The 12,151-nt window shown below is 38.9% G+C and overlaps 1 protein-coding gene across 1 annotated transcript; it reads right to left on the bottom strand.

Annotated features, from left to right (window-relative positions):
* Positions 1 to 3,394: 3,394 nt before the first annotated feature.
* Positions 3,395 to 5,318, bottom strand: LOC145062605 (premnaspirodiene oxygenase-like). The gene is made up of 2 exons (XM_079010186.1): positions 4,357 to 5,318; positions 3,395 to 4,222 (listed from the first exon to the last, which is right to left on the bottom strand). The coding sequence occupies exons 1-2, from the start codon at positions 5,248 to 5,250 to the stop codon at positions 3,596 to 3,598; spliced, it is 1,521 nt and encodes a 506-aa protein (XP_078866312.1). The 5' UTR covers positions 5,251 to 5,318; the 3' UTR covers positions 3,395 to 3,595.
* Between the last annotated feature and the right edge of the window lie 6,833 nt (positions 5,319 to 12,151).

The following is a 12,151-nucleotide window of genomic DNA, read 5'->3' as shown; positions in this document are numbered from 1 at the left end:
CCATTAGACCTCATACCCGTCTCTACTCGTCGCGTTAGGCGATGACTCAATGAGTTTTCCTTCTAAATGAACACCGACTGAATCCTCATCCGACTACCCGAGTTGTATGAGCAACTTGTCGAGTTCATCATCAACTGATACTCATGTCTTGCCTTGACTCACCGAGTTGTATGAACAACTCGTCGAGTTACTCTTCGTCCTATGAACACATTTTGTCCTCGACTCGCCGAGTTGATGAACAACTCTGCGAGTTCTATGAAGATTGTCTTGGACTCGCCGAGTCCGTTCATGCACTCGCCGAGTGCCATGAATTTCCAGAACAATTTGCTTAGCCCATAACATTAGGTCACTCCCCGGGACTCCCAACAACCCTTCCACACTTATCTGGTCCTTATGACCCTCATTGATACGGGACCAAAACCCTTGGACTCGCCGAGTCCAGGAATGGACTCGCCGAGTCGGCCACATCCCCTCCTAAAACTTCGATTTCTTATGTACAACACTTAACCAAAGGATAGATCCAGGCCCCTAAACTTGATCTAGCATGTAAAGTTACAAACTTTACGTGCATGCATGGCACTTTTGAGCTTAAAAGGCTCTAAAATAGTTCTTTTGTTGCATGGGGCCTTCCTTGAGTGCAAAATCATCCCAAATCTGACTTGTGACTCCAATAATGACATGACCAGAAGCTCAAACCCCCAACCATGTTTGCAAACATGGTTGGCCAACAAAAATGGCTTATAAAAGCCTTAAATCAACCCAAAGAGGAATCTAACAAATGAATGAGCAAGGTTCAGACTTTATACCTTCTAAAGACTGCAAATGGTGAACCAAACTCGAATCCTTCAGTCTCCTCTTGATCCTCCTATGCTCTTCCTCAAAAACTCACAAGAATCACTCAAAAGCCTTGGATTTCCTCAAAAACGGCTAGGGTTTGCTATGAGAATTGTTTGAGAGCATAAAAGGGGAAAGGAGGTTGTATAAGGTCGTTTAAATAGGGTGCAAACCCCTGGATTAGGGTTTTTGTCCAAACAGCGACTACTCGCCGAGTCCGGGACCCTACTCGCCGAGTCCGCAGCTTAAACTCTGTGCCTCATCCCGCGTCTACTCGGCGAGTCAGTCCTTCGACTCGCCGAGTCCAAGGCTAAAAATGCAAAAAATAAATGAAGATTAAATAACAGAATACGTACCAAGAGCCAGGTGCTACACTCACCAGGCTCCCAAGCCTGACCCACTCAGTTTTGTTGTATTACAGGTAGTGGCGCGAGAGAATAAGTTGGATGACTTGTCAAGATCTTTTGATATTAGACCAGTTGTTATATGTAACTGTTGTATGGTCTATCTTTTGTTGTTAATGCTTTTGGTCTGTTTATCAGAACATAACATCCCAAATATTGTTATATAATGAAAATGCATCTCTTGATGAAGTGCTTTGATAAACTTTATGTTTTCATATTTTGTTTTGGGAACAAATTCCGCAACTCTTTTAAATCAATGGATTTACTCTGAAATTATTTTAAAAGCATAAATTAAAACGGTCTTTTTTTGTCATGATTTTGGGGATGTCACACTAGGTTATCAAAAATCTGGGGGACAATCAACAGTCCCTTGGATTCACAGTAGTCCAGGAGTTATTAGCCACTCAATTCACATATAACAACAATTAACAAATAAGAACCGCTTGTCAGCATGTATACACTATCACACGTGTAGATATAGTGAAAAGACTCACCTCGTAGATAGAAGGTAGACGACACAACTCTCACACAGTACATACTGGTACTTCAAGACACCTAATAACAATAAGGAAGTACATTCTCGTCTACACCTTTAAAACCCTTAAATTTACCAAAAGTCAACCATGGTCAAAAGTCAATGATTAAAGTTAGCCCCAATCGACAGCCATGCCATGACTGCTTCTCGACAAAACAATCGGGCAACCACTAGTCGTCATGTCATGGTGAGAAGACTGATACGTCGTAGAAACTAGGTTTTCACTGCCTAATGGGTTAAGCTATGAATCCTTCAAGCCACCCATTGATACTTTCCAGAAGGCTTTCTTTCTCCTATTCCAACATAAAAATTGAAACTTTTCAGACATGCATGTCCAATGCAAGTCTATATCTCAAACTAGGTCAAAACGGAGAAATAAGACAAAAATCTCATGCTTAAAGATCAATACACAAACAAACTTCAGACCCAAAAGATATAAAGACCAAGGGACCAAGGTGAGCTATAAACTTGCAAACTTTAACATATCTAACTAATCCAAACTCGAAAATGAGCTAAGAAATGCCATAAATTCTAGATATATGGAGAGAAAACCAAAAAGGTGGAAGCTTTATACCTTCCCAAGCTTCACAAGACGTAGCAGATGCAAGATCTGGTGTGATACACTATTCCAACAAGCAAGTACACCATCTCCTTCTTCAAGGGCTAAAATCATGACAAAGATCTCACAAGTTCAAAATGATGGCTACGGCTTCATGGATGGTGAAAGGGATGTGATGGAGGCTGAGGGTGTGTAAACCCTAGCACTCACTTCCCTTAAATAAGGGCACAAATCCTGAAATTGCGGTTAAGCCTTCAGGCAGCTGCCACGTCGTGACCATCAACCTATCCTGTCTAGGACACAGTATTTATGCACTCTTACATAGCTATTGCCACAACGTGGCAACCCATGATCCATGTCGTGGCATAGGTTTTTTCCCAAAAACTACATCTTTGGTCCTGTTACATCATTTGGTGATTCACTCAGAAAAATTTATGTTATAGTTGTTCTATGGTGGTGTAAGTAGTGCTGGTCATAGTGAATGGTGATGAAGATGAAATAGTAGTTGTGACAATGATCATGGTGGAGCAGGGGAGCGGATGTAGGCGGTGACTTAGGGTTTTTTCACATTTAGGGAGCGAAGTCGATCGATAGACATAGAAAGATTCAAATCGTGAAATAGGATTGGAGTTTTTTTGGTGTGAAACCCTATCTGTGTTGAATATGGAATTGTATGTCTGTAATCTAGAGCGATTTAATGTATATATGAAGCCGATCAAATTTTAAACTTGAAATGTATCAGGATTCCTAAATTTTGCTAAAAAATAGAATTCAAATTATTTTGCACAATTGGTAATTAAGGAATGTATGTTGAATTTTTGGGATATGATCGATCATAACTGAGACTTGAAATGAGCAGGAAACAAAACAAATGGTGAACTAAAACCTACCACATGGCAATTCAACAATAGATCGGTGATATCTTGGCCTAGATTCACAGTATGTGGAGATCGTGTATAATTTTAAGGTTACTATAAATATGTTAGTTGGGACATACCTTTTTTTTTAGCTGAAAAAAAAACTAACAATTTTATCATTGTATCCATACTCTTACATGGGGCATATATAAAAGAGATTTGATTAAGTTGAACAAACTTTAGAGAAATATTTTACAGCATGTAACTATAAGAACATGATGACCAAAGAGAATATATTTATAGTTCCTACTTTAAACAATGCAATTTCGAATATGACGAAAAGCTGGAATAAGGTACGTATTATACACCTAAGAACCAAATACATGATGATCCTAACTGGTGCACTTTAGGAGTCCCCGCAATTGAGATCATAAGGGGCTGCAATTAGTTGCAAGCTCGTCTTTCTCCCAACGGAAGCACCAAATTTCTCCTTCATATCCAAATCTCTAATGTTCATCTCATCTGGGAGTTTCCAGTTGAAGTGATAGAGTAAGCTTGCAAGAAGAAGCTCAACATTAGCCACACCAAATAAAATTCCAGGACAGATTCTCCTTCCAGCCCCGAATGGTAGATACTCCATGTTGCTTCCCTTGAAATCATAATAATTGTCTTCGAATCTTTCAGGTAAAAAACACTCAGCATCATGCCAATACTCAGGATCCCTTGCAAGAGCCCATGCATTAACAATCACTTTCGTCTTCAATGGTATCACATATCCATCAATCTCGCAACGCTCCCGACATTCTCTAGGAAGCAACAGGGGAAGTGATGGATGCAATCTCATGGTCTCTTTGATCACTAATTTTAGATACTTCAATTCTTGAATATCTGCTTCATGTACTTCTTTCTTTCCATTTAGCTCTGCTCTAACTTCAGTTTGTACCTTTTTCATTACTCTCGGGTTTCTTACAAGTTCTGACATGATCCACTCCATAGTTGTTGAAGACGTATCAGTTCCAGCTGAGAAAACATCCTGCATACAAACCAGCCATAATCAGTTACCATAAAGTTATCAATCAGGACAAGTTTTGGAGTGAAGATATGAAGTGATTGCCCATGACAAACACAAGTTGTTGAGTCTATCAAAATGGTGTCCTCTCTACTAACCACTACCAACGCTTTGATATGGTCGGTTGTGAATGGAAACTCAAGCTCGCCATTGTTTTTAAGTCTGAACAGAATATCATGAAAATCTTCATTATCTGTGCCAGTTTTACATCCATTTGTATGTTCGGAGTTCTTGTGGTCAACAAGGATTCTGTTTAGGGTCATATCAAGGTTTCGATGAAGGGTTTTTAACTTGGACCCCATACTGGTAACAGCATGAAGAAACTTATACGAAGGAAACAAATCAGCCATATCAAAACCTCCAGCCAGAACGGACAGTTCTTGTAAACTCTCAATCAGTAGATCCTGGTCCTTATAGATCCTGCCGAATGCAGCTCTTGATGTTACAGTATTCATGAACGTGAAAAAATGTTTGGAAAGATCTACAGGAGATCCTGCAGATGAAAGAATACTGTTCACCAGAGCACCGACCTCGTCCTCCCGGATTGAGGAAAATGACTGGACTTTCTTTGCAGTGAGGAGTTCCAAGGCGCAAATCTTGCGCATCTGCCTCCAGTGATTGCCATAGGGTGAAAATGCGATGTCTGAAGAGTTGTACAACACGGTCTTCGAGACTAGCAGTTCAGGTCTGCTGGCAAAGTAGAGATCGTGCTTTACGAGTATCTCTTTGGCCATTTGACGAGATGAAACAACCAACGCAGATATCTCTCCGAGTTGAAGATGCATCAAGGGACCATGTTTTTTGGCCAGATTTCTAAGAACATGATGTGGTAGTTGTGAACTAACCATCGATAACATGTTTCCGATGAAAGGCAGCTTCCATGGGCCTGGAGGCAATTTGGTATCCACCTTCCCTGAGCTAGATCTCTTGATTAACTTAAATAGAATAAACAAAAAAAAGGAAGTCACTATGAGGCTCATCAAGGGGGACATGCTTTGCAATTCTTTTAGAAGAACAACCAATATCTATAGACATATGAGAAGCTGCTGGTCATTAGTTTTGATATCAGGGTGCTATTTTATCCCGTAAAATACTAAAAAGTCAAATCTATAATTAGTAGGGACAGTTGTGGGGATGTGTTGATCTTGTATTTTTTTAGCTTTCTACCCCTGATCTTGTCTTTTTGATCGTTGGTCCAATAATACATAGATGAGTGGGGACGTATCTATTTCCTGACAACTGTCTAACACCACTGTCATCAACATCTTTTTTGCAATGCCACCATATTTCATTTTCCAAGCCTTAGACTATCTCCTTTCAATATTTGGAAGGCTTGTAAATGATATTTTAAAATTAAAATAATATTCTCTATTTTAAGACTTTTCTACTTAGGTCCCTTTTCATAGTTGCCGATTGAGAGAGTGTTGACTGGAAATGTATGTGTGGGTAAGAAATCCTACCCGAGTAAGAAACCATGTTGTTTGATTGTACAACAATGTGCAAACCGATAAAAAAATTGCCATTGTACTCTACTGCTCTATACACTGGTGGATGAAGTTGTTGAAGAGTTATAAAAACATACAAATTCTCATACAAAAGGTAAATTACACACAAATCATTTAAAAACTCATATAAAAAAATATAAAATGAATCATTGTTTTTATAAAGTTGTAAATAGAGTCATTGTTTGTCAACAATTCAAGCAATTCATTCATTAAAGAGATTCACATTCATCAATCAATTTAAGAATCAAGAACGGGGGATTTCAAACGAAATATTAACTGCATAATTCATCCAACCCAATATCAAGAACAAGAACATACCAGGAACAAGAACATGGGATTTCAAACCAAAGTCACAAACATTCATAGCAATTTTAAAGAATGAGTATTTCAAGTTGTTTCTCTCCCTTTCCCTTATCTTTTCCTTCATTTATTTTGTTGTTTTGATGTTTCCTTTTTTCCCAATACCACTTAAAAATTCTCTCCTCAACAGACCCTTGTTGTAACACCCGTTTTCCAGCATGGTTTAGCTTTATATTCTCTAGGTCTAAAGATGGAGTTTTTGGTAAAAACTCTGTGTCATGGTGTGGAGCAAGGATGCCCACGTCGTGGCATGAAATAAATGCCACGTGCATTTTATTGAGCCACCACAGCGTGGCCAAGAGTTGCCACAACGTGACAACTGATTTGGCCCAAGCCCATGAATCTTTTAGAGTTTCCTTCATATTTAAACCCCTCTAAACCATTTCTAGAGTTCATTATCAGCCTCCATCATCCTCTCAAGACCAGAAACCCTAACCCTAGCCTCCCTTGTGTGATATTGAGCTTTTTATGGTGTTTGGTTGCATTTTGAAGGAAGAAGAAGAAGAAGGTGCTAGCCCAAAGATCAAGAAACAACTCCTTCCCATCCATGAAATCACTCTATGGACCATTTGTAAGTCCTCAAGTTTCCATCTTGATGATTCGTTGGTTGTAGATCTAGCTTTATTAGCTTATTTTGGTCCATAAGTGATGCTTGGTTGGTTAGATCTGATAAAGGTTGCAACTTTATGACTCTCATGAGTCACATGATCAATATATCTTGTAGATATAGACTTTGGTTGGGATTCTTAGCCTTGCCTGAGTTTTTGGTCACTTTTTTTCTCATTTTTGACCTAAAATGGAATCTAGATATACATTGGACAAGCATATCTATAAAGCACCAAACTTTATTCTAGATCTTGTATTACAAACTCTTCTAGAGTTGGTTGGGCTAAGGACTTTGAGGAAAAGTGCTTAATAGTTAAGCCCATGTCACGGTTTTTCCTTTATTAAGCCTTTGATTAGAGATCTTGTCTTAATGGATAAATTTGGAAACTTTATCCATTAAAGCAAGGAATAGATCTGGGTTTTTGTGCCTTTGATTTTGAGTTAAAAGTAGCTTGACTCAGTTAAGTTAATCATACTGTTCCCCACGGTGTGGCATGTAGGGAACAGTCGACAATTTTGTAATCTTATGCCCACGGCGTGGCCAAGAAATACCACGACGTGGAGGATTTGTTGATGGCTTGTTGAGTTCTTTGACTTGGATCTGGATCAGTTTTAGATTCGTGGGCCATGGTGTGGCCAAGGTTGGCCACGACATGGTGGTCAACTGAGTTGGACTTTCATTTTGACTTAAGTTGTCTTTTCGCTAACCCTTACCTTTGGAAGGTAGACTAAAGATTTACCTTGTCTGACTATCTTGGTGTGGGGTAGCACTTTTATTGTTGGTAGTGAGAGCAACATCAATTGATTATCTTCTAAGAGGTGAGCTCGTGGGTCGAAGGCACCAATGTTGGCTAACTGGATTATGTTTTTAGGATGATAGTTGTCTTTGTGACACTTGTTGATATTCCTGTATGTGCTTGTTGTCTTTATGACTCTTGCTGATATGATTCTATGCTTAGCTATAGAGGGTGAAATACACCAAGTACCGGTTGAAAATTACCGAAGGGTGAAATAGACCTAGTACCGGTTCAAATATACCAAGGGGTGGGGGGTAAATAAAGACCCAGTTTTAGTTCATAGTTGTTATGTATTTTGGTATGGGGTATTTTGGGGAAGACTCACTAAGATTTGTGTTTACACTTTTATGTTTATGGTATTTTCGTATTTTATGACATAACTTGTACTGTGATGACTATTTTATACATTATCACAATTCGATGTAAGTTACACTTGTATTGCTTCTCTTTAAACAAAACCTCTCTTCAATTAATTTCAATGATTTTGATCCCCAATATAACGTTGCAGGTGAAATGCTGTTTGGTTATAATAGGAACATAACAGCAAAAAATTGGAACTTTTAGAGAAGTTTAAACCGGAAAAGAACAGCAAAATAAGACCATTCACTTATGAACATGACAAAAAATCGGAACCCATATACATCAAATAGGACAAAAATCGAAACATATATACATGTTCAACAGAAAAATCATAAATCGGAACCCATTCTCAGTCAGCTATTATGCAGAAATCAGAGAAATCAGAAAAATTGGAAATCAAATAGGAACAGAAACCTATCGATTTTCTTTTAAATTTCACATAATTTATTGGACCTAATTATGCAGAAATATTACCTAATGAGAAGAGGCAGTTAATGGACCGCTAGTGCGGAGGAGATCGTCGACGCTTAGTGGTTGATGTGTGGCTATGGAGGCGATGAAAGAAGGAGAACAATGAGGATGGAGGCGCTGAAAAAAAAAACGGTGGGGTAAGGGTAAAGATGGAAAGCATATCTTCCTTTTTCGTTCATCTATTTTCCTCTTCTATCCGAGTCAGATTTTTCTTACCCAGTCAGATGCCCAAAGTTAGATGACCAAAAACGTTTTGTGGACCGAGGCAGCCAAAAATGTCTGACCCGAATCTGTCTGACGCATATCAAACACTCCTTTAATCATCTTTTTATTATATTAACATCCCCTATTATAATAATGATGTATAATTATAGCCAAGTTTCATCTCCTAGGTCCTTCCTAGATTTTTTGTTAAATTCCGAAACTACCCATCCGACATTTTAAACTTGTATGCCATTACATGGCCTATTTTACCTGTTCCTTCTTCTGAATCTATAATATACAATCAATCAATATTTATCAAATTTTAAAATTGAAGGTGATTTAACCAATTATTCAAGGATTTTATGTCAACTTATAAGGAGTATCACAAAATATGAGGACTTTCCCAGAATAATACTAAATCACATTTTTTATGAATTATCGTCAAAAAGGAACACGTCTCTTATGAAATTGAAGAAACGTTGACGTGGAAAGTACATATGTCACCATCCATCACTATCATCATTTCCATAGCACCTCACCATTGTTAAAGTTAGGATCTCGGAACCACATTAAGATCCCGAAGTCTATGGATCCTCAAAGGCTCAGGATCCTCGATCCTCAGGATCCTGAATATACTCCAAGATCCTGACTAATATTTTTATTATTAAGGGACACATATTCTTTTGTTTTTCCCACATGTGCAGAAATAACTAGTCAAAGTCATACATACAACGAATAGTCATCAGAACTATGCAAAAGACCTGGAAGACCAAGTCAAGCAAACGACTATAAGTTATATCGGAGGATCCCAGAATTGTCAGAGTTCTAGTTGTTAGGGTTTGACTAGATAAAGCGCTTGTAATTATCACACTACACATGATTTTTTGGCTGAATACTTTCACTTGTACTGACACTCATGTCATTCTCTCTGCAATTTTTGATTCAATCAATAAAACTATCAAGGCAAGTGATCATTATCACCTCCCAAGGTTTTATGTTGGAGATCCGAACAAGGATCAAGTGCTTTCCTTGTAAACGATTTGTGTTGTTTCGATTCATTTTACTTACTTGCTTTACATTGAACATCACATCCTCTCATACACGTTGTTCCATTGTAGTTCAATTATTTTTTGACCAGAATAATTTGGCACCCATCGTGGGGCCGTGGTGTTTAAAATCCCCCAGAAAATCATGTCTACTCAATCGACTCTATCTTCCTCCTCGATTCCTCCCATTTCCTCTAAAAACCATCAACCACTAACGTCTAGAGCTCCAAAGAAAGCATTTGAAAAACTAAAGAAGAACACCTCTCCGATCACCCCGGGACTCCAGGATCCTCGTGTATTAATTTCCAATAGCGAAATCTTTGCTATGATGAAGAGATTGGAGCGACAAGTCGGCCAACAGTATGAGGATAATAGGACACTTCTCAAGGAAGTGGAGAGAATGAGGACGATTTATAAACCTCGGGAGGCAGCACCCGCTGTCTTACAGCCCAAGATCTTGAACTTTGACAACCTAGGATCCCCAATGATCCGTCGTGAGATTTTGGATCCTAACGAAACCTTTGTTACTCCCAATAACTAGGATCCTGGTAACTTTAACACTAATAATAACTAGGATCCTCAAGAATCCCTTAGGAATTTTGTTAACAAATTTGGCAGGGTAGCCTTGAGCATCCTCAATATCGACATGGCAACTGCAGTCGAAGCCTTTAAAATGGGCTTAAAGAAGGGTTCTCCCTTCTACGAGGATCTCGTAATGACCCCATGCAGGAGATTGGACGAAGTCAGGAGTAGGGCATTGAGATTCATCAAACTCAAAGAAGACAAGGAGATCCATAAAATGGTGCAACCCACCAGGTTCCTATGATCACCCCAATTGGAAGGCCGACTCCTCAACTCAAAGATGCTATAAGTCAAATCCTTACTCCAAACTCTACCATCATAGAAATAATGCCCTTGAAGATGAAGGGTAGGATGAAGATTTCCTTAAAATTATTGATTATTATTTTTCTGTGGATGTTTCAGGTGTAATCTTTGCCATGTAGGAGCTTGGAGACAAAGACAGATGGCCAATGAAAGGAGAAAAATCCACTTCTTGGAAGGATAAGTCCAAATGGTGTGCATATCATGAGGACTTTGGTCACGTCACAGAGGATTTCATAGCTCTCAGAAAAGAAATCAAGATACCTTATGGGCAAAGGATATCTTAAAGATATCCTTGGGATAAGAAGAGAAAAATCCACGTAAAAAGACCAAGATCCTCAGAAGATCCTCGAAAGACTAGGATCCCCCCCCCCGACTGACGCTAATGTGATCAACGTGGTCTCTGGAGGATCTGACATTTGTGGTACCTCCTACTCCACAGCAAAAAGGCATGCCAAGGTTTCGTAGACGGAAAAAGAAAAAGGACCGCGAAGAAACACAACGATCACCAACCAAAAGGAGATCAAATTCAACGAAATAGACATGATACACTTCCAAGATACTCACCACGATGGATTATTGATTATTCTTTATGTTGTCAACCAATTTTTCAGAAGGATCCTCGTGGGTGGAGGATCCTCAGTGAACATCACACTCCTGGATGCACGAAAAAGAATGAGCATCCGTGAATCGAAGATAGTCACAAGATCCTAAGTACTAATCGGCTTCAGCAGAGAAACTAAACACACCATTGGTGAAATAAAGCTACCAATCTACATAAAGGGAGTAAGTTATGTTCAACGCTTCTGTGTAATTGATACAGTATCTTCTTATAATGTCATATTAGGTAGGCCATGGATCCATCAAATGAAGGTCGGCTAATCAACGTACCACCCATGCATGAAGATGCCCAACCCATGGGGGAAAATAACGATCACAAGAGACCAACAAGAATCCAAAGAATGCTACAAGATATCAATGAAATCCTCAACAATACCACGACAAGCATAGAAATTAAAGCAGGGGGAATGAGATGTGCTAGAAGAAAGAGAGCATGACATAAAAGAAGTCCCCCTAAACACTAAGGATCCTAAAGCCAACATTCTCATAGGATCCTCAATTCCTGTACAAATCAAACAGGATCTTGTAGAGTTCCTCAAAGCCAAAAGCAGAATGTTTTCATGGAAACATGAGGAGATGACATGTATTGACAAAAGCATAATAACTCATAAACTTAACATTCACCCATCTTTCAAGCCAATACACCAGAAGAGAAGAAAATTTGCACACGAAAGAAACCAAGTTATACAAGAATAAGTAGAAAAACTTCTAAAACATGCATGATTAAGGAGGTAAAGTTCCGAATATGGCTAGCAAATGTAGTAGTGGTACAAAAGAAGAATGGTAAATACAAAGTGTGTGTGGACTACACGGATCTTAAGAAGGCTTGTACAAAGGATCCTTTCCCTTTACCACACATTAATTCCATGATAGACGCAACATCGAGCCACAAATTACTGACATTCATGGACGCATCAGCAGGATTCCAGCAAATCCAAAAAGAACCCTATAACCAAGAGGACACAACCTTCACTACCCCAATAGGTATTTATTGTTACACTGTTATGTCGTTTGGTCTCAAAAATGCAGGAGAAACATACC

Source organism: Lactuca serriola, chromosome 7 (genome assembly GCF_051521515.1).
Source record: "Lactuca serriola cultivar US96UC23 chromosome 7, Lser_US96UC23_V15, whole genome shotgun sequence".
Taxonomy (NCBI): domain Eukaryota; kingdom Viridiplantae; phylum Streptophyta; class Magnoliopsida; order Asterales; family Asteraceae; genus Lactuca; species Lactuca serriola.
The sequence above is the reverse complement of the archived record's forward strand: the minus strand, read 5'-3'. Positions and strand labels throughout refer to the sequence as shown.

Bases quoted from the DNA above. Each gene is read 5' to 3' on its own strand.
- LOC145062605 (XM_079010186.1), bottom strand. From the start codon at position 5,250: ATGTCCCCCTTGATGAGCCTCATAGTGACTTCCTTTTTTTTGTTTATT. The intron at 4,223-4,356 runs GTTAGTAGAGAG...GTTTGTATGCAG, and splicing joins ATATCAAAGCGTTGGTAGTG to GATGTTTTCTCAGCTGGAAC.